Source organism: Eptatretus burgeri, chromosome 13 (assembly GCF_056783735.1).
Source record: "Eptatretus burgeri isolate ZD-2024b chromosome 13, Ebu_testis_v1, whole genome shotgun sequence".
Lineage (NCBI taxonomy): Eukaryota > Metazoa > Chordata > Myxini > Myxiniformes > Myxinidae > Eptatretus > Eptatretus burgeri.
Genome location: NC_140973.1, coordinates 15,930,772 through 15,954,592, shown reverse-complemented (window position 1 = coordinate 15,954,592; position 23,821 = coordinate 15,930,772). Strand labels below are relative to the sequence as shown.

General features: G+C 41.9%; 1 protein-coding gene and 1 long non-coding RNA gene across 3 annotated transcripts in view; both read left to right on the top strand.

Annotated features, from left to right (window-relative positions):
• The window catches only part of LOC147013923 (uncharacterized), a 36,977-nt gene extending 19,110 nt beyond the window's left edge, over positions 1–17,867 (top strand). For both annotated transcript variants that reach the window (XM_085851293.1, XM_085851292.1), the window contains one exon: positions 16,158–17,867. In XM_085851293.1, coding sequence (XP_085707419.1) covers positions 16,158–16,750 — 593 coding nt within the window. In that variant the 3' untranslated portion in view covers positions 16,751–17,867. The remainder of the gene's footprint in view (positions 1–16,157) is intronic.
• A 4,672-nt stretch (positions 17,868–22,539) lies between these two features.
• On the top strand, positions 22,540–23,486 carry LOC147013922 (uncharacterized). Its single transcript, XR_015050420.1, has 3 exons — positions 22,540–22,833; positions 22,931–23,094; positions 23,192–23,486. It is a non-coding gene; the product is annotated as an uncharacterized LOC147013922 (long non-coding RNA).
• The last annotated feature ends 335 nt before the right edge of the window (positions 23,487–23,821 follow it).

The following is a 23,821-nucleotide window of genomic DNA, read 5'->3' as shown; positions in this document are numbered from 1 at the left end:
AATGGGTGTAAGGCATTGGGGTGGAGTCAGGCCAGCTGTCCAGCCAATGGGTGTAAAGCATTGGGGTGGAGTCAGGACAACTGTCCAGCCAATGGGTGTAAAGCATTGGGGTGGAGTCAGGACAACTGTCCAGCCAATGGGTGTAAAGCATTGGGGTGGAGTCAGGACAACTGTCCAGCCAATGGGTGTAAAGCATTGGGGTGGAGTCAGGACAACTGTCCAGCCAATGGGTGTAAAGCATTGGGGTGGAGTCAGGACAACTGTCCAGCCAATGGGTGTAAAGCATTGGGGTGGAGTCAGGACAACTGTCCAGCCAATGGGTGTAAAGCATTGGGGTGGAGTCAGGACAACTGTCCAGCCAATGGGTGTAAAGCATTGGGGTGGAGTCAGGACAACTGTCCAGCCAATGGGTGTAAAGCATTGGGGTGGAGTCAGGACAGTTGAACACACCCGTGTGTCATATGTGATATTTTCTAACTCCAAAAAGGGTATAACCAGGACCGGATTTACTTGCTTGTGGGCCCTCGGCCAAACCTTATCAGTGCCCCCCCCCCAAAAAAAATATATACATATCATAATATTGTAATGTAAAAAAAAAGAATTACAACATAATGTAACATCAATAATTTTTAAACAAATTAGTTCCACTAGTGCGGGCCCGTAGGTGCAGGCCCAATAGGTGCAGGCCCATATGTGCGTGCCGTACATGCAAAAAAATAATATTAATAATAATAAATAAATAAATTTTATTGTGACGTCATTCGTGATGTCATAGCACCGTGTCCTATTATTGGTTGATAAATAAATGGCCGTAACTTGAGAACCGCTCGTCCGATTAATATCAAACCTTGAAAAGGCACATCCGCAGGGCCCCAGCAATATTCCTGGCAAGTTTCAATCAGATCGGACCAGGGGTTGTCGAGAAACGGCGGTCACAGACACACATACAGACACACACACACACACACACACACACAGAGATTACTGGAATTATATATAGATATCAAGTACATCAAAGTACATCAAAGTAAATCAAGTTCCATATCATGTACATCTTACACATAGGAATAATGGAAAAAATACAATGAAACTGAAGCATAATAAATTACTATGAAATACAATGCATACAATGCATAATAAAAAGCATACAATGAAACCGATCAGAGAACCCACAAGTCCCCGGTGGGCCCCCAGTTACTGGTGGGCCCTAGGCCAATGGCCTATGTTGCCGATTGGAAAATCCGGCCATGGGTATAACTCTGTGAAAAATTGACGAAACGCCCTAAAACTCGAACTTATTCTGTAACTTATCATAATAAAGCCATCTCCCGAGTTTCAGTTGGATGTGTTAAAGGGTATGGAAACGAGTCTAAAAAAAACAAAAAACACAGGTGGGACGGACGGAGAGCAAACCTGCAGACAACTATTCTTCATTGCACAGCCCGCGAGCCACTGACGGCCCCTGGTGGCGGAAAGTGCGGCCCCTGACGTGCGGCTGATAATACGCAAATGTGAAAACGCTCCATCATAATTTGCCATAAATGGTATCAAATTGACCCATTGGTTTCAAATGAATGTTCCAGCATGAAGCATAAGAGTAACACCACAACATCAGGATATGGTTGCAGTATACAAACAATTTTGCTTAGAGCCCAGTTAACCACAATAAAGAAGAGTACGTGGGGGCAGTCTCTAATAGCAGCCATTACAGAGTCTTGCAGGCAGTGTGGCGGCTCACTCATATACTGATGCCTTCTTGGCAAAAGTGGCCCTCCTCTAAACAAGCTCGAATGAGCTAAGATCCTCGTCCTCTTAATGATGACGTCATAAAAACGAATATGACTTCACTGTGATGTGTCAGGTTTGCGATAAATTATTTGTGCTAATGCCCGGCTTGATTCCCGCAAACAAAATTCGAATAGCTTGCCTCGTTTCGGAGATAATGGTATAGGCGATTTCCATTAGCGGCGATATTATGACGTTTTCTAGGAAGAATTTCCAAAAATCGGAGATGGTTCCTGTCTGCACGTGAGCTTTCTGCATATGCATGGCAAGTTTCACGAAGATCCGATGAAAACTTTGGGTTGTGAAACAAAAAATGTCAAAAAATAGGAATGACGTCATAAAAATTGATATGACGTCATAGTGATGAATCATATGTACAGCAATTCATCTCTGATAATGCCCTGTTCGATTCCCACAAACAGAATTCAAAAGGCTTGCCTAGTTTCGGAGATAATTTTTTTGGCGATTTCCATTAGCGGAGATATTTTGACGTCATAACTTTTTTCTAGGAGGAATTTTCAAAATCGGAGATGGTTACTGTCTGCGCAGGGTATTTTTACATATGTACGCCAAGTTTCAGGAAGTTTCGATGAAAACTGTAGGCTGTGAAATAAAGAAGTCCACGAGAACAACAACGTGAGTAAGACTTGGAGATCCTTCACGAGGATCAAAAAATAGTGAAGATCACTGCTCTAGATTGTATTCCCACCTCTGAAACCATTTGAGGCTTTTACTGCAGGAGTAATGGATTAGCCTCTGTTTCTTTCATTAAAGTAATATCGCAATGGTAACTGTAACAGAACATGTTACATCTTAACCAAGGTCACTAATCGTCTTATTGAGGCGCAGATGCTCGGTGATGAGCATGCCGGGTCTATTCTCCTTATTCCGAGAATTCTTTCTCCATCTGACAGGGATCTTCCTTTCCCACTCCGCCGACAGTTTTCGGTCAGGCCAGCCTTTGCGTTGACTATCAACAAAAGCCAGGGTCAGAGCCTACAGTAGTGCGGAGTCCTACTCCCCACTAGTGTTGTTACACACAGACAGCTGTACATTGCAATGAGTAGAGTAGGAGACCCACTCAATCTGCACGTATTTGCCAACGAGAGTGAATTCCAGATAAGGAGAGGGACTGAACATGCTGCAGGCTGACGAACCCGCAGCATTGTTTATAGTGAGATCTATAAACTCAGGGGCAGACCCAGAGCGACATTTGGAGGGTTAATTGCTCCAAAGAGAATGTTGCTTTTTAAAATAAAACTTAAAATGGACTATGTAAAAATTTAATTACAAGCCCCCATCCTCCTCTTTATCTGCCACTGAAATAAAACGTTTTTAATGTCTTTTTTTTTTTTTACAGATTAGCACTATTATTCGCCATCACAAAGCATAAATAATGCCAAATGGAAACAAACCCGATGCCCCAATAACGCTAATTTGGAACACTTGTTTTAGTGAGATGTACCGTATATTAAAACAACACGTTTTAGTTTTTCCTGATTGTCTCTTTCATTCACCATCACTGACACTTTAATTTTGCAATTTATAATTTACTAGCAGAGGTACCCGGCGATGCCCGGTGGGTACATGACGTTACCCGGTGCTGTTCTAACCCTATTGGCATTTTGAAGAAATCCATTTTCTTATTTTTTATATTTTTTTGTGGGTGCCTAAAACACTTCCCTTCACCTCCTAATAAATGGGGTCAGCGATTATTTAATATCATCTTTCACATTGGTACTAAGGCTTTGGCACGAAAGAATGATTTTAAAAATCCAAAAAAACAAACTTTTTCTTCAAATTTTTTTAAAAGTTTTTTTTTGCCTCAAACACTCCCAGGCACTCACTGATAAACCTCTGAAAGTGTGACAACGTGAAGATACGTTCAGCCATTTCTGAGAAAAATGGAAACACACAAACAGACAGACAAACAGCCCTCTTATAGTATGGAAGATTTTCACTTCAACCAATGTCTGATTTCTGGGAACAAAAAACAAATTCAGAACATTATTTTGGCAATAAGTGTGCAGATGACTGAAATTAACATTGATAGACCGGGAGCCCGGGGCCCTGAGCTCAAACGAACGAGGTACTAATATCTGAGCACAGGGGCATGAATGGAGTATCAAAAGACATATAGAAAGTTATTTCTGCGGGTACCACCCTCTGCGTAAAGACCCTGGTGACCCTCCAAAGGGGTCCTTAAAATTGGCTAGATCAAACATTGGAAGTACCAGTTGGTATCACTTCCATATGATGCATATGACCAACCTTACAACAAAACCACATGTGACAGACATGCCTACTACTGCAAAAGGCCCCCCAGAAGCCCCAGCAAGGGCCCCCAAAAAGGGACTAGCTCAAACATTGGAGGTACTAGATAAAATCAGTTTTAAAATCATATATACATCACACAGAGTGTAAAATGTCCATTACCAGACAAATTGTCTGCTGCATTGGCCCTACCAGAACCCCCAAAAGTAAGCTCTAAAAAGGGCAAAACATTACAGTAGACCAAAAATACACAATTGCCATAATTTTGCACATTATGCTGGCACACCATTACCATTGGAAACATTTATGTTTAACAATTTAACAAAATAACTACAAAATACTAATAAGCCTGGTATCACACTATGAACTAGAATGGGTACTCGTAGAGAGCATATACCTTTGCCGCCGCTACTGTTTTGTTCTTGGCATAAGAGTGTGGGGAACAGAACAAGAAGCATTTTGGTGCTGATTTCATACGAATCGGATAAGAATTGACTGCATTATGATAAAAATACGCACATCTGCAAGGTCGTGACCCCCCTGACCTTTGACCCCCAACCGCGAGTAAGGGCAATTACGTCATTGTGTCAAGTTGCATATCACAAGATTGGGCATTAAATTCTGAACATTTTGGCATTAGTTTCATGCAAATTGGATACAAATTGACCGCGATATGGTAAAAAGACGATTTTGACCTTTTCATGACCTTGACCTTAACCTTTGACCCGATTGCTCCCAAAATCTAATCAAATGGTCCTTCGCTAATAACCAATCATCCCACCAAATTTCATGCAATTCGGTTTAACACTTTTTATGTTATGCGAATAACAAACAAATAAATAATCATTGGCATCTCCCACAAACATATATTTTGGTACTGATTATAATGCCAGGATTTGGGACATTTTCTTTTAAAAACAAGGGTAATGACGTAATTGTGTCATGTCACCCATCACAAGATTGGGCACTGAATTCTGAACATTTTGGCATCAGTTGCATGCCAATTAGATCAAAATTGACCGCGCTATGGTAAAAATACGAATTTGACCTTTCCGTGACCTTGACCTTGACCTTTGACCCGATCGTTCCCAAAATCTAATCAAATGTTCCTTGGATAATAACCCATCATCCCACCAAATTTCAAGCGATTTGGTTTAATACTTTCTGAGTTATGCGAATAACACACACACACACACACGCACACACACACACACACACAGACACACACACACATACACACACACACACACACACACACACACACACACACACACACACACACACATATTCACAAATAAATAAATAAATAAATAAATACACAGCGACCAATACATAACCTTTCGCAGAATACGAAGGTAACCAGTAAACTTGGAAAAACTACAGGCTCATATTGTACTGAAACACTCGGAAATATACGAAGACATAAATAGTTCTAATGTTTCCTAACTTCTCCGAACAGGATATGTTACATTAGGAGAAGTCAGGGAACATTAGAACTGTTATTACTTCCAAAGATTTCCGAGTTCGGAGACGTTAGGAGAAGTTAGGAAACATTAGAACTATTTATGTCTTCGTATATTTCCGAGTACCTCCAATTATCTAGTACCTCCAATGTTTGAGCTAGCCCCTTTTTTGGGAGCCCTTGTTGGGGCTTCTGGGGGGCCTTTTGCAGTAGTAGGCATGTCTGTCACATGTGGTTTTGTTGTAAGGTTGGTCATATGCATCATATGGAAGTGATACCAACTGGTACTTCCAATGTTTGATCTAGCCAATTTCAAGGACCCCTTTGGAGGGTCACCAGGGTCCTTACACAGAGGGTGGTACCCGGCAGAAATAACTTTCTATATGTCTTTTGATACTCCATTCATGCCCCTGTGCTCAGATATTAGAACCTCATTTGTTTGAGCTCAGGGCCCCGGGCTCCGGGTCTATGACTTGCTAGTTGTAAACATAAACTTCTGGGAACATGCGAGGCAGCTATCCGTTGCCCATACACCACCCAAATAAAGGGAGGGTTTTCCACGGAACTCTGTTCCACAGGTCCCTGAGAGTATACTCGAACACTGTAGAACACAAATCTTCTTCTTAATACTTCCAAGAACCTCCAGTTTAGCAGTACTTGGACATGCCAAATAAGGTGGTGTATAAGGGTGATGCATAAGACTGCTTCAATAGCGATAAACTTCTGGAGGTTTTTTGAAACGATTTTTGAAATTATTATTTAATAAAAATTGAAGTACCATATATGCGTGTTGAAATAGGAGAAGGACAGACCGACGCTGGCTATCCCTCATCAAAAAAACATATAGGGGAAAAAATATACAATTCTTTTTTTTCCTATTATTTTCCATATGAAAAAATATATTTTAAATAGTGAGTTTTGGAACAAAAAAAAGGAAAAAAAAACCAAACGAGAATATTTTTCTTTTTTAAATAGCGAGTTTTGGAACAAACATAAATAGAAAAAAGGTGAAAAATAGATTTTAAATAGCCAGTTTCAAACAAAACAAATAGGGGTAAAATAGGAGAAAACTAGAACGGGCACTCGTAGAGCGCATACCTTCGCCGCAGCCACTAGTTTGAACATGACATGAGAGTGAAATGAGGAACTAAAATTCCACGAAATCTGCTCGGGAATTTCGCAAATTTAAAGTCCATGATCCAGATTTTGTGAAAGGATTTTGTTATTAGAACTATTACGATTATGACAATTTTAGGTGATTCGTTGTCCCGAGTGCCGAACTCTGTAGCATGTAGGGTCGGATTCGGTCGAATGTCACTGACCACGCAGACACGACCTGGATCAAGTAGATCATGTTTTCAAATCCGAGCAAGGACAAAAACGTCATTTTAATTGGCGTCTAATTAAACAAGAAAGTAAAACTCCTTTTACTAAACCATGAGCGAAGCTATGTGCATATCAAACTATACCAAGTCTCCTTAATGAAAATTTGTTGTACTTTACTTAGTAACTAAGTTTGGTAGGGCCCTTATGGCCCTTGTTGCATCAACAGACACACAGTTTAGAGACAGAGATATATTCTAGTTATTACCTTTGTATTAAGTTGTCCACAACGCCTCTCAATACAAATATGCATTTCGTGACCCCCATGACCTTTGACCCACAACCGCTAGATAGGGTGACAATAGTACTATACCTTGTGTCATTTCAGAAGATGGGGAATTGAACACTGAACAATTTGGAGTTAATTTGATGTAAATCGGAAACATATTAACCATTTTCATCATGAAAAAACGATGTTGACCTTTTTGTGACCTTGACCTTTGATCCGATCGCTCCCAAAATCTAATGGATTTGTCCTTTCATGATGCCAAACAAATCCAAAACAATTAAAGCCTCTCTGCGGTTCGTTTTTTTGTGTTAAGTTGTCCACAACGCTTTCCGATATAAATGTGAATTTGTGTGACCCCCTTGACATTTGACCCCCAACTGCTGCCTTGGGTGACAAAAGTACTATACCATGTGTCATATTAGAGGATGGGGAATTTAATTTTGAACATTTTGGATTTAATTTGCTGTAAATCAAAACAAAATTGACAATTTAATCGCGAAAAAACGATTTTGACCTTTTTGTGACCTTGACCTTAACCTTTGATCCGATCGCTCCCAAAATCTAATTGATTTGTCCTCTCGTGATGCCAAACACATTCACAAAATTTCATGACAATCTGCAAAGTGGTTTTTGTGTAATGTTGTCCACAACGCTTCCCAATCAAAAACTCCATTTTGGTGACCCCCTTGACCTTTGACTTCCACAGACTAACTAGGGTTGCAAACACTATACCATACGCTATATCAGTGGATCAGGATTTGAATACTGAACATTTTGGACTTAATTTGATGTAAATCGGAACAAAATTGACACTTTAATCGCAAAAAAACGATTTTGACCTTTTTGTGACCTTGACCTTTGATCCGATCGCTCCCAAAATCTAATCGATTTGTCCTCTCATGATGTCAAACAAGTCCACAAAATTTCATGACAATCTGCTAAGTTGTCTGCTAAGCTAAGTAATGTTGTCCACGACGCTGCCCAATGAAAAATGCTTTGTAGTGACCTCCTTGACCTTTGACCCCCAAACGCTACCTAGGGTAATTACGCCAAACTTTCATGTGGCATAGCCTAGAATTTAGAATTGAGTAATGAAGATTTTGGTGTTGGTTTTATCTCGTTCGGATAAAAATTGACCGCGTTATGACGAAAAAACGATTCTGACCTTTTCGTGACCGTGACCTTGACCTTTAATCCGATTGCTCCCAAAAGCTTCGCCTGGCGTCCTTGAGTAACTGCACATCATCTCTGAAAATTTCATGCAAATCGGTCCAGCAGTTTTTGCGCAATGTTGTCCGCACACATATTTACCAATAAATAAATACACAGGGGTCAATACAATACCTTCGTCAAACGAAGTTTGCGAAGGTAAAAATTAGCAGTAAATCTGGTTTAAAAAAGCAAGGTCAAGCAAAATAGTGAAAATAGCAACCACTTTGGAGTAAAACAAAGAACGTATGGGAAAATAGTGAAACTTGACTTCCGGGTCTGGGTTTGGAGCATTGGCAGGTCTCCTTCAGGGCTCTCTGCTGACGATCTCAAAGTTAAGTTTCCGGTCGTTATCTGTCCCGTTTTAACTGTTTATTTTCTTACCTGCATGTTACTGTGTGTTCCTAGTTTAGTTTTGTTTCAAAAATCGTGCTCTTTTGTGAGTTTTCGTCGACCTTTCATTCCCACAACCAAAATAAGGTTCTGAATTTGTTCTTTGTTCCCAGAAATCAGACAAAAAAATTAAACTTACCGAGTGCTTGAGGAATACCCATCGTTCCCCTCGGTGTACGATCGTGTTTATTTGTATTTTCTCGCCATTACCTTCAATTTCTATCTTCCCCACTTTCCCAACGTCCCCCATCCCTCCCAACTAAACACTCTATTTCTTGTCTTAAATCAAATAAAAAATAAAAAACTACCTTTCTCCTTGCACACTCACAAGTCTCGATTCTTCTTCTTCTTCTTTTCCATCCTCCTGCTGGCACACCATCTTTATTCTACTGAGCTGACCCTCTCTCACCATTACCTTCACGATTTCTTCCGATCGACAACCTTCCATTCCCGAATCTTACCTGTTCTTCAAAAATACATAAAAAATAATAATCTTCCTTGTATCTTTTCGATCTCCACACATCCTGTTACCACGTGTCTCTCTCTACTCTTCCTGGTACTTTTCATCGACCCAGCAGCTTCAAACTGCGTTTACCGTCCAAATTCACCACACACTTCCACGATTTTACTTCAACCTTCCCTTTTCCAAATGTTACTCAATCCGTATTTAAAATAAATAATTTCACTTTTGACAAAACACCTCCCAGAGCCAAGTGCTTCTCCCATAACCACGTGATCTGTTCAGACCCCCTGCGTTTATCGATCCAATTTCACCATTCACCTCACGATTGTTTTCTACAACACTTCCATGACCTAATCTGATGAAAACTCTCTCAAACAATAATAATAAAAATAAAAACGATCTCTTATAATGCTTCATCTATCTCTTTCACACGTGTGGTACTTTTTACTGTATCATAATGCACTACTTTTCTACTATTTGAACAGACTGCTCTCAATTCGACCTTTCCTTCATACCTTGCCTAAAAAAATCCATCTGTTACAGCGTTTCTTCTCTCCATTCTCTGAATTAGCCTTTATTGCATCCATCAAGAAATGTGTTCAATCGCATCTCTGACCTAAAACTTTAAAAAAAACCCAGTATGCTATGAATGTTCGCTTTCCATCAACCATTCTTTTTTTCAAATTTCAGTGCCAACTCACCCCTCAATCTCAAAGCAACCATCACACTCTTCTCCCTCCAAGCCTCCCTCCCACCTCTCTCAAAAACTCCCCCCTCACCTTTCTCCCACCATCTGCAATCTCCCACACTCTTTCAACAACCCTCCTGAGCTCCCCCCCTCGTCTCTTGTCCTACCCTCCCCTCTTCTCCCACACCCTGCACCCAAAGCCTCCTCCGTCCCTCTTCATTAACAGTGTGGACCTCAAATATCCGGGGCTTTCGCTCAAACCTTTCAGATCTTTCCATGCAGGATGCCACTGACAAACCAGACATAATCTGCCAAACAGAAACATTCTTTCCCCAAGACGTGTCTGACTCCCAAGTATCTCTCCCTGGTTACTCCCTCCTCCGGTATGACAGACCTGAGCCTCGTCCTGGTGGAGGAGTTGCTATCTTCATCAAAGATTCTATTCCTCACTCTTCATGCACTGCCATCACTCCCCCCACACCCCCAGGAATACCTCTGGCTATGGCTTCCCCTCCACTTCCACCTCATGTTTATATGTGTACTGTACCATCCACCTAACAGTGATGACTCCATCTACACCTCACTATCCGAAAACATGGACCAACTTCTAACTTCTCATCCGAACTCTCTCTTCTTCATATGTGGCGACTTCAATTGTCATCACGCCAGTTGGTTGGGTGTGGGTACCTCTCTCACCTGTCATGGCACTTCAGCAAAAGCTTTTTACGACTCATTGGGACTGACTCAATCGGTCAACTTCCCGACCCGGATCTCAACCAATGGTACTCCATCTTTTCTGGATCTGATTTTGACAATTTCCCTGACAATATCTGCTGTTCTTCCATCGCTCCAATCGGTTCTTCTGACCATGTTCTTGTCAAAGTGGACATCTCTCTGCCTATTATCAGAGAACCACCTCACCGCCATCGAGTCTGGCATTTCACTCAAGCCGACTGGCAGAGTCTCCAAGCAGCCATCAAACTTATAGACTGGTCTCCTATCGCTACTTTCTCCAACATCAACTCATCCTGGGAATTCTTTCAAAGAAACTTGCTCTCCCTCATGCACAGATTTCCTGGCTGGCATTGAGGACCTCACGTCTTCAGTTGTCCTACCCTTCCTCCCGCAAATGGTTCACTGAAGCTTGTGGTGAGGTAGTTGTCCTGAAACAACTTGCCTTTGCCTCATGGAAAGCAAACCCAACTGAGAGTAATCTCAGTTCCTTCCATAAAGCTCGGAACAAGTGTGTATCTACCCTCAGGAGAGCCAGAAAACAACATCTTTCAAAGCTCAAGTCTGAACTTTCAAACCTCTCTCCCTCCTCAAAATCGTGGTGGCATCTAATCAAATCTGTTTGTGGTGTATGTTCCCCCTCCATCCCCTCCCTTACCTCAAATGGCCACACTGCTGATACCCCACGTGAAAAGGCTGAATGCCTAAACTCAGTGTTTGCAGCTAAATCTTGTGTCCAAAACCCATCGCTTTCTGTACCCACCTTACCCAGTCAAACCCAACTGTCCCTGGACAATGTGTCCTATTCTCCTGACAAGGTGGAGAGCTTGCTGTCAAACTACGACTCAGATTCTGCAACCGGTCCAGACGGAATCAGCCTACGTGTCCCAAAAACCTGCTCCTCTGCTCTTGCTCACCCTTTCTCTGTTCTATTCACCCTCTCATTTGCTCAAGGTCATCTGCTAGCTGCCTGGACATCGGCAAACATGATTGCCCTGCATAAAAAGGTGCAAAAACAGATCCCTGCAACTACAGACCAATCAGCCTTCTCCCAATCATCAGCAATGTTATGGAATCCATCATCGCTTCAGACATTAAATCCTTCCTCTTCTCCAATGGCTTGATTTCTGATCAGCAATTTGGATTCAGACCAGGTCACTCCACCCTGGATATGCTGCTTCTGCTCTCCCAACAATGGATGGAGGTCCTCAATGCCAGCCAGGAAGTCCGAGCCGTATCCCTGGACATATCATGTGCTTTTGACACAGTCTGGCACCCTACCCTGCTCACCAAACTCTCTTCCTATGGTATCCAAGGCCATCTCCACTCATGGCTCGCAGACTTCCTCTCCTGTCGCAGTCAACGTGTGGCTCTAAATGGAGTTCTTTCATCCCCCCTTCCTGTCCAGGCTGGAGTTCCTCGAGGTAGCGTTCTTGGCCCTGTTCTTTTTCTGGTTTTCATCAATGATCTCTCCGACTCTCAGGAAAATCCTCTATATCTCTTTGCTGATGACTCCACCCTCTGCCGGACCATCGGTCATCCCTCAGACTGGCAAGCAGCAGCTTCTTCGCTCACTGCAGATCTGGATAAAATTACAAACTGGTCCAACACGTGGAACATGTCTTTCAATCCAGACAAATCTCATGCTCTCACAATGTCTCTCCGAAAGGACCGTTTCAAACCCCCCCCCCCATCCACTTTCTCAACAATCCGCTGGAAGAAGTACTTTCTTTCAAGCTTCTGGGTCTCACTATCTGCCATGGCCTTTCCTGGGAAAGCCACATTTCAAAACTCGCCTCCAAAGCCAGTTGGCGACTGGGAATCCTCCGTCGTGCAAAGTCCTTCCTTGGCCCACCTGAGCTCCTGACCACTGACAAAGCTTTTGTCCACAGCCTGATGGAGTACTGCTCTCCCCTCTGGGCTGGTGCTCCTGCCTCCCACCTTTCTCGGCTTCACGCTGTAGAAACCAAGGCATTTCGGATCATTGGCATCTCCCGCAATGAGGCTGAGTCTTTGGGCCTCTCACTCTCTCACCGCAGGCTGGTCGGTGGTCTTTCTGTCTTATACCGTCTCCTCTCCAGCCTCTTCCCCGCTCCTGCTCTCTCTGCGATTTGTCGCCACATTTCCGCAGGGCGCTCAAGGTCCGCCAACAACCCCCTTCTGGTAAAACTACCAAAATCACGAATCACTGCTCACCTTCACCCTTTCATTCCTCTTTTTTCCTGCCTTTGGAATAAACTCCCTCACTCTATTAATTCCCATTCTTCCCTCCAGGCCTTCAAAACAGCTGTTCACCACCACCTCTTATCATCCCCCATCCAAATCCTCGATCTTTTCTACCCCCGATAATCCACCCAAGCCCACCTCCTTCAAATTCCCTGCTTTCCTTCCTGAAAGTCCCTGTAATGTCCATCCTGTATTCCCCATGTTCCCCACCCCATCTCTCTCCCTTCCACAGATCTCCTAATGTCTCTGTTCCCCACTGCTTTGTCCTACCCACTCCCACCCCTCTTGTCTCATGCCCCCCTTGATGTGCGTTGTGTGTTAGCTCTCACACGAGCCTCGACAAGGTACACAAAAGAAAAAAATAAAATAAAATAAACAATAGCAGAACATTTGGTGTGCAAAAAACAAATTGCAGGAAAATAGTGAAAAAATGGCAACCAATTTGGTGTAAAACATTGCCTGCAGTTTTAAAGTGCCAGATATAATTATGTATGTCTCTTCTTAATCATGTAACACACGAGTACACAAACGGCCCACAAAACTATTCCAACGCCACACAAAACAAGTCCTGGCGAGGGTCTGCAATCTCTGATTGCTCTTTTTCTTGTTTTTGTTTTGTTTTGATGTTTTTTTTTACCTCCCTACCTAAGTGGATGGATGGTTATGTTTTCATCCCTGTCTGTCTCTCTTTGTTTGTCTGTCTGTGAACAGGATATCTTTAAAAGTTGTGGACTGATTCGGACGAAATTTGGTGCAGAGGTTGGGTGTGTGACAAGGACGAATTGATTCGATTTTTGTGAAGATCTGGATCTGGATACGAGAATTTTAAAACTTATTCTTCACAATTGAGAGATAAGGCCAAAAACAATGTACTGTATCTCACAATATCTCAAAAAGATGAAACATGGTGGACAGGTTTGGGTGTGTGACTAGGACGAATTGATTTGATTTTGATTAAGATCTGAAATTTTTCGTGATCGATCCGGATAAGAGAATTTTAAAAAACAATTGCTTTTAGTGATTCTTCACATTGGAGAGATGTGGCTGAAAACGATATCTGGCATATTTCAAAAAGTTGTGGACGAGTTATGACAAAACTAGGTGGATGAGTTGGTTCGGTGACAAGAACAAGCTGATTCTATTTGGGTTAAGGTCTGGATTCAGATCGGGCCTATCGGTGGGAGTCAAAAATTAAACTGTTGAGCCTGGCGGATACATGCGCTCTACAGAGTGCCATTCTAGTCATTTTCAGCTCACCTGGACTTTAGTCAGGTAAGTTTAAGTGATCAAGCAGTGTCCATAGGTGGGTGAGTGAGTCAGTGAGCCAGTCAGTCAGTGAGTCTGCAAACGCTTCAGTCATTATCGCTTGAACCAAACACACGATATTGATGAAACTTGGCCACAAGCTTCATATCTGATGTCTAACGAAAGTGTATTGACCGAATCAAAATCTACACTCTATGGTGGGAGGGGGGATTAAATCCCCCAAAATAGGTACAGTATTTGCTCTCTTCTCAGAAAGTACACATATGATCTGAATGAAAGTTGACCACAACCTTCATCACCCATGACTTACCGAAGTGTATCGACCGCAACAAAATCTGTGCTCATGAAATGGTTCTACGGGGGGGGGGGGGGTTTAACACCCCAAAACAGGTATTTGTTGTCTTCTCCGAAACAACACAATTTCGATGAAACTTGACCACAACCTTCATCACCCATGATGTACCAAAGTTGATTGACTGCATAAAAATCTGTGCTCATTAAAGGATTCTAACGGGGAGGGGTTTGACCCCCCCCCCAAATTGGTACTTGCTCTCTTCTCCAAAACTACACACATGATTTTGATGAAACTTGACCACAACCATTATCACCCGTGATGTATCAAGATGTATCGACCGCATCAACATCTGCACACATTAAAGGTGTCTCCAGGGGTGGGGAGGGGGGTTGACCCCCAAAATAGGTATTTGCTCTCTTCTCCTAAACTGCAAACACAACTTTGATGAAACTTGACCACAACCTTCATCGCCTATGATGTACCAAAGTTTATCAACCGAATCAAAATATGCGCACATTAAAGGGGTCTACATAGGGTTTTTGATGCCCCCAAAATAGGTACAGAGAAATTGTTTGACATGGTTGTAACTTCTATTGAAAAAAAACTTTAAACCTTGTTCTTTAGTTGACCTGAAATTTTTAAAAAGGGGCAAATTTGTAAAATCATGATGGCTGTTTGAAAAGTTGCAACATATAGATAGATTGCAATGAATTATAACTTCTTCCTCCCATAAGATATTTGCGATATAAATCATTGTGTTGTCAACATTTGCATGACGAGAAAACAGAATTTGTTTTTAGTTAAAGGATTTTCGAAAGAAGAAAATTCAGGGCATCATTCATTGAGGAGCCATCTTTATGTTATGTATGTAAATAGCAGGATTTTCGACCTCCTGCCCTTCCACATATTCTCAGACAAATGTGCTATTGAATCTTATAAGATCTTATCAGATACTAGCAGGGGTACTCGGCATTGCCTGGTGCTGTTTTCATCCTGTTGGCATTTTGAAGAAATGAAATATATTTTTGTGAGGAGTTGAAAAACACTTCCCAACACCCCCTAAGGAATGGCGTCAGGGATCATTTAATATTACCTTACACATGACTACAAAGGTTGAGAGACACTTGAGCGATTTTAAAATAAAAATCCAAAATAATCCAACGTTAAAAAAAAAACTTTTCAAACTTTTTTTCCCCTAAATCACTCCCCGGCATTTTGAAGAAATGAAATATTTTTTTGTGGGGAGTTTAAAAACACTTCCCAACACCCCCTAAGGAATGGCGTCAGGGATCATTTGATATTACCTTGCACATGACTACAAAGGTTGAGAGACACTTGAGCGATTTTAAAATAAAAATCCAAAATAATCCAACTTAAAAAAAAAAAAACTTTTCAAACTTTTTTTTCCCTTAAATCACTCCCCGGCACTCATTGATGAACCTCTGAAAGTTTGACGAAGATCCGTTTGGCCATCTCTGAGAAAAATGGCGACACAGGCAAACAGATAAACATTCCTCTTATGGTATAGAATATTGATAAAAGATTCCAGTGAATTTCTGTAGGACTCCTACAGAATACTTTGGTGAGGGATAGAACTCATTTATGGCTGTCAAACTCGAACTTTCTCACTCATCTTTCTCAACTCAGTCTCCCTTCTCTCTTCTGTATTCCCCTTATGTAATATGTACTTAGAACGCACCACCATCAACACCTTATTCCTTTAACCCTTGTATTGTCACATCATCTCCCCAGTTTGCTCCGACGGTCCGAGCTGGAACTTCCTGCCCCTGAATGGTGTACTTCCCTCCGTGGGAGCGGCAGTGACAACAACAACAAAAATTGCTACGATAGTTCGGTCCAAAGACGATGACAGGCGAAACGCCAGCAGGGTGAGCAGCAGCAGTAGCCGGAGGAGGCATGCCAGCAAGAAACGCAAGCGCCGTGTGCTCTTCTCCAAATTCCAAACGAGGGAGCTGGAGAGGCGTTTCGGACAGCAGCGATACCTGTCCGCACTCGAACGGGACAACTTGGCGACGCTGCTGCACCTCACGCCAACACAGGTGAAGATCTGGTTTCAGAACCAGCGTTACAAGATGAAACGTGCGTGGCTCGCCAAGGAATCCCCTGCATCAGGTGCTTCGTGGTTCTTTGCCGGTCAAGCGCGTGGACCGTCCATGCCCACTTCAATGCTGACCGACAGCCAGGTGTGGCCAATCGCGGAGAGGTGTGGCATTATGGACTTCATGCACGAGGTGGCGGTCGCTTCCCACGGGCATCTGATGCCCGCAGCGTACGCTGGTCAATCAGGAGGCTGGACACCGCATTTTGTGCACACACAAAAATGAACCTGATGTGTGCTCCTACTTCCCTAGGTTTCATGTACTTATTATGTTCCAAAATTGTTGGAACTCCTCCTCTCCCCTGTACATACATAGTAAGTAAATGCCCTTGTCCGTTGATATAATCCAGCGTACATTTGATTGAAAAACCAGAATGTCTACGAATTAAAAATGAATGATATTTGCTTGATGTTCGTGACAAAAACATGTTTTTCTTTGCCATTTTAATCATTTCTTTTGTCATGATCGAAAACATCAACTCAATTTTTTGCAAACCACTCGTGCAATTCGTTGTTATGGCGAGAGCTGCTCGTATAATCATAATTATCGTTGAATATTCACAGAAAGCCGGAACTGTTATCTCCTCCGGCGGTGTATACGTTTCGAAACGCTGTTCGCTTCAGTTAAAATATTGGATGAATTAGTGTGTATTGTGTATCTGGGCCTAGCTCGACTAAGCTATGAGGAGCGCCTGAAGGAGATAGGACATTGTACTTTAGAAAGAAGGTGATGACGAGGGGATCTGATGGAGATGTTTAAGATAATTAACCAGACTCGGTGTGAGTCTGGTAGGGGTTGGTGGTTCAATCCCCGTCAAGTCATGACCAAACACTTAAATATATGGCACGAGCTGCAGGATAGAGCATGGTCAAACAACCACAAGTTGGCAATACTAGAGCAGGCTTTGATGGGCCTAAAGGCCTCCTGTGTTGAAGTTCCTTGTGAGGGAACACATATTTATGATGAAGGGTGTACAGACTAACTGTAGAAGAGTTTTCATGCGGAATACATACCTGCCAACCCTACCGATTTAGCCGGTAGACTACCGATTTTTCGAGGCTATCTACCGGTTACCGATTTTATATGCTTAATCTACCGGTTTTTATTGAGGAAATTGTGTGGTCTAAACTCTAAATGCAGGATAATGCACTATTTTGCCATTTTTGTTACTTGTTTCAAAACTGTCATGTATTGAAATGCCAGTGTAATTATTTTGGAAGCTGTTACTTGTTGCACATAATAAATTTGACAAGTAGGCCAGATTTTGCTGTGGTAAATAGTTGATTTTATTGAGGCTATAAAGTGGTCTAAAATGCAGGAGAGTGCACCATTTTTTCAAAATTTTTCCGGGGGGGGGGGCATGCCCCTGCGTCGCGCAAAAATCTACTGATTTTCATTCCAAAAAGGTTGGCAGGTATAGGAATAGACAGTGACGGGACCGTGGGTCACTGCTTGAGAGTAAAGAAGGATGACATTAAGGCAAGGGTGTTTCTCTCAGAGAGTATATTTATCGCCCAAGGTTGACAGATGCAGTTTAACATAAGGTCGAAGGGAATGTAAGGTGCTGGGGATGGGTAAGGATAATGAAATTGGGGGATTACATGATGCAAGGAGCAATCTTGAATGTTCTCCATGCACGGAATGCTCTCCCTCTGGAAAGGCAGTGGCAGCAGAGACTGTGGAAGGTTTTTTTTTTAAACTGGAATCAGTTACCGAGAAGCAGTGGGGATATTAGGCGGACATATTGGCAATATTGTGTGGACTTGATGGGCCTGATGGCCTCCTCTTACGTTAAAGTTCCTTCTGAAATTCCTTGTGAAACCCATGGCTCACGATGATGGGGACCTGGGTTTAAATCGTATAAGAACCAACCCACTTTCTCTACTACAATGTATGTGTAAAGACTATTCGGACAAAATTATGCATTATTAAGGCCAAATATATATTTTTTAAATTTTATTTACACCACTGGGGAAAGGAATGGTTGAGCCCAAAAGCCAAGACGTGTTCCCTCGGACAAAAAGGCAAAGAAAGATGGGAAAATGTAGGATGAGGTGCCACAGATGATTAATTGGCTCAAAGTAAAATAAAAGAGGTGTGATGGGGTTTCCAGGAAACTTTGCAGAAGTACAGGGAGTGTTCCCGATGGCACGAGCAGTGCAAACTTGGGGGCTCGGAAGGACCTCCCTGAATCCCATGCAGCTCCAAGCACGAACTGGTACAGAAGGGGACCTGACATCTTGCTACACCCATGGTTTGGCCCTAGAACTTTCTGGTAGCAAGCTGTAGAAACACCGAGTCCAACGATACCATCAAGCAGGTAATGCAGAACCAGCAATGCAACCTGTAAGGCAGAAAGATCCCACAAAAACCCACAACACTCCAGAATCAGCATCCTGTCCCAAAAACTTGCAATGTAACCTATGTTCTGCTGAAGGCTCTGTAGTTACTGAGAAGTAAGTACCGAGGGTGGTGGTAGTGGTACCTCTCCAGGGGAAGGGAAGCAGGCATTCACAGCCTACCACCTAATTAATTCATAGAGAATGTGAGTCACCTACCACCTTCGTCTTCTTCTTCTTGTGTATGGCAGCTTGGCTGCCAGGTAGCTATCATTTTGTTGGGGGCACAACTATTCCGCTGATGCTGTACCCCTCTACCAATATACTGGTGCTCATTTTGCCAACCTCAGAAAGATGAGAGATGAGTCAACTCCACCTGGTGTTAATTCAGTGGCAAACGAGGCTTGGACTCAGGACCCTAAGATCCCAAGTCAGCCACCCTAACCACAAAGCCAACACCAGGCTTTCCTCCCATCTAAATAATTAATAGAGAGTGTGAGTAGCCAACCACCCGAGAGGGTTTAGTCTCCTGTGGGTGAGGGAATGAGGGTGTAGGCATCTGTAAAAATGGGGGAGGGGCTGATAGGATGGACTCGACTCCAGAGGTACATATAAAGCAGATATACACATGCCCCTCGAAGCTGTGTCGCCTAGGTTCGAATCCCGACCCAGCTTTTAACTGTTATACCAGTGTTTCACAGGTAGGGTGATTCATCAATATGTGTACCGTTCCTCCGATGGGCATTAAACGGGGATCTCTTCTGCTGGAATTAGTTGATGGACGTTAAAGATCCCACGGTGTCCTTCACTCAGAGTAGGCGAACTATCGCCGGCATCATAAACAAATTACAAATTCCTGGGCTAACTGCTGCTTGGGTTAAGGCAATGGCTAACCACCCAAACCCTTGCCAAGAAACTGCTTCGGCAGGCCTGAACCCGCGTACGGGCAGAACACCAGATTAGGAGTGGATGGGGGGAACGAGAGGGTTTAGTTATCTGCAAAGATGGAGGAGGGCTGGCAGGATGGCTGGAGGTATTCACACTCGCCTTCGGCTATATGCTGTCGAGCTCTGGTTAAAATCCAGACAAGGCTATAAACGGTCATCCCGGTGTTTTACAGGTAGGGTGATTCATCATTATGTGTACCTTTCCTCCGATGGGCATGAAACGGGAATCCCTTCTGCTGGAATTAGTTGATGGATGTTAAAGATCCCACGGTGTCCTTCACGAAGAGTAAGCGAACTATCGCCGGCATCATGAACAAATTACAAATTCCTGCAATAACTGCTTTGTCAAATGTCAGGTCTGGCAAGTGAAGGGCTTGAGCCAAGCTTCTCCCGGCCATGAACCCCACAATAACGTGGGAATAATTGTGGCCGTAAAAGAATAAGAATACAAGCCGGTAGGCGACATGGGTGGTCGCTACATAATTGCATACTAGTCATACAGTTTTTGACGGATCGGACTGAAAAGTTTTGACAAAGAGGTTGATTATAGTGCGCATAAAAGCGTGGAAGCCGATTTTTGATTTTCGAAAAAATTAATTTTTTTGGATTTTTAAAAATTTCAAAGTCCCGTTGCTAGGCAACGGTGGTGTCCACAGCAACGGTGCTCAAAAGCATACAAGTAGATCCTGGTATGAACCTACCTGTCAAGTTTCATCAAAATCGGTTGACTCCTCTGGCCTCCAGAGCTGTCCATTACATACAAACATACAGACAGACGGAAAACCTGAGAATAACGGTAGTCAAGCAACCACCCAACAAGATGAGGGGATGAGAAAAGTCGAAAAATCCGAATTCTACAGGTTGTTAATAACTTTCAAACTGGGCAAATATGTCGGTGCAACATTCATTTTATTGCGAGACTGTCTCCTACAACAGCCTTGACCAATTTGGGTGAGTGTCGGAAGGTCATGTTGCCGAGGGGCGAATCATGACATTCGCTGAACTCTATAAACGGCGACATTGCGCAAAATCATGTCGACACACAAACGCAGGTCAAAGGTCAAAATGCCTCCCACTGGAAGCAGTGGCGAGGTGGGAATTGAGTTGAACTTCAAATCTGGCCTGTGAAACATTTCGCTTCATTTTCAGGAATGGTCCATAAACACCATTCAGGAGAGAATGGTTCAAACAAAACAAATGGAGGCCGTGCAAGAAAATAAACCTCGTCATTGGCAAAAGTTATCATGAAGAGAAGCAAAATGTCATGCTGTTCCTCAAGGTGGCACCACAGCTTTGGTAGAAGCGTCGTCTCAAACCGCATTTATTAATTATTTCTAACAACTACTGACATCCATGCATTTCGTATATGCTTTTGAAATATCTGTCCTTATCGATTGTGGTTATCCGACATCGGACTGGTTCGTGTTGCCATATTGAACTAGAACGGCACTCGGTGGAGCGCACACCTCTGCCAGGCTGAACAGTTTATGTGTTCTATCCCACAGATAGACCAGATCTGGATCCGGATCCGAACCAAAATCTAATCGGCTTGTACTTGTCAACTACCCAACAAATCTACCAAGTTTTTTTTGAGCTCATCTATCAACACCATTTTGAGATATCGTGATATATATATATATATATATATATATATATATATATATATATATATATATATATATATATATATATATATATATACATACATATATATACATACATATATATATACATACATATATATATACATACATATATACATACATATATATATATATACATACATACATATATATACATACATATATATACATACATACATATATATATATACATACATATATACATATACATACATATACATATATATAAATATATATATATATATACATACATACATACATATATATACATATATATATACATACATACATACATATATATACATATATATATATATATATATATATATATATATACATACATAAGTAGGGTAAGAATACTGATTCTGGCTCACTTTTCCCCATGTAAATGAATGGGGGATTTTCAGCGATTTATATTTTTTTCCCTAAAAATAAATCCCCTTTTTATCCCAAGGTATATTTATTTGTCTCCCCTTTTAACTTGGAGGTTGAACCTCATTGAATTGAACACCTGGGGGTTGAACAGCTCACTCATTGAACCTATAAAGATTTGTTCATTCTCAAATTCCTTCAATAGTTTAATTTTCTTTGCACAATAATCCCCATCTAAAATATTGACAAACAAAACATTTGAATCTTTATATTTTTTAAGATACCCCATTTGTGCCATTACGAAATGATAAACTTCTCTTAATGCTCTTGTTTGACCACCTCCTGAGCCACAGGTTATTTTTTGTTAAGCCCCGCCCACTTTTCTTTTAGCCCCGCCCACTTTTGTTAAGCCCCGCCCACTTTTCATAAGGTAATTTTTCTAAGCCACGCCCACTTTTCCTAAGCTCCGCCCACTTTTGCTAAGCTCCGCCCACTTTTCATAAGGTATTTTTTCTAAGCCACGCCCACTTTTCCTAAGCTCCGCCCACTTTTGCTAAGCTCCGCCCACTTTTCATAAGGTATTTTTTCTAAGCCACGCCCACTTTTCCTAAGCCCCGCCCACTTTTGCTAAGCTCCGCCCACTTTCATAAGGTATTTTTTCTAAGCCACGCCCACTTTTCCTAAGCTCCGCCTACTTTTGCTAAGCCCCGCCCACTCTTACATCATTTCCAGTTCATCTCTGACTCACAAAGAAATCACTAGAAAATTACAGGATGTTATGGTTTTGAAAAATTTCCCAATGAAGGCTTGCCTAGGCTTGCCCAGGGAATTTCCAAAGGAAACCACACCCACCAGTCTTTCTCTATAAAAGCTTCAAACCCAGGCTCCATTTTAAACATTTGTTCTTGCTGGCAATGGTGTTCTGTGTGCTTGTCTCAAACTCTCTGTCTTCTATGGAACTAAACCTTCAAGTTGATGAACTGGATTCAAACCTCTTATCTATTGAGGTAAGATTTTTTATTTTCCTATTTTCAAACTTTGATTGAAGCATACTCATTTAATAATTAAATAACTTAATTAATACATTATTATTTTCTCTCACAGGAAATTGTATCTGAAAATACTGCTTTTGCTACAACTTGGGGGAAATTGTTGGCTTGGTTGAAGACCTTGAGTGGGATGACTTTGGTGTTCCTTGGAACTCTCTGTCTTCTATGGAACTAAACCTTCAAGTTGATGAACTGGATTCAAACCTCTTATCTATTGAGGTAAGATTTTTTATTTTCCTATTTTCAAACTTTGATTGAAGCATACTCATTTAATAATTAAATAACTTAATTAATACATTATTATTTTCTCTCACAGGAAATTGTGTCTGAAATACGAAATGAAAATACTGCTTTTGCTACAACTTGGGGCGAAATTGTTGGCTTGGTTGAAGACCTTATGAGCGACCAAGACCCACAGAACGAGTTCGTCCTTGATGACCCAACCAAAGAGTTATACCTTGGAGACCAGCAAAATCCTGAAAAAGAGTTTTACAGCAATAGTACTCATTGTGAGTTATCAAGACAATACCCACTGAACAAGTTATACCTTGATGAGCCAGAATACAAGTTTTACCTTGGAGACTCACAAATTTTGAAAAAATCAGTAAATGAGTTCTGCCTTGATGGTTTAAATAACTACCTTGGAGACTCAGGAAAAGGGTTCTGCCAAGATGGTTCTAAATATGGGGCCTACCTTGGAGACTCACAAATTTTGAAAAAATCAGTAAATGAGTTCTGCCTTGATGGTTTAAATAACTACCTTGGAGACTCAGGAAAAGGGTTCTGCCAAGATGGTTCTAAATATGGGGCCTACCTTGGAGACTCACAAATTTTGAAAAATCAGTAAATGAGTTCTGCCTTGATGGTTTAAATAACTACCTTGGAGACTCAGGAAAAGGGTTCTGCCAAGATGGTTCTAAATATGGGGCCTACCTTGGAGACTCAC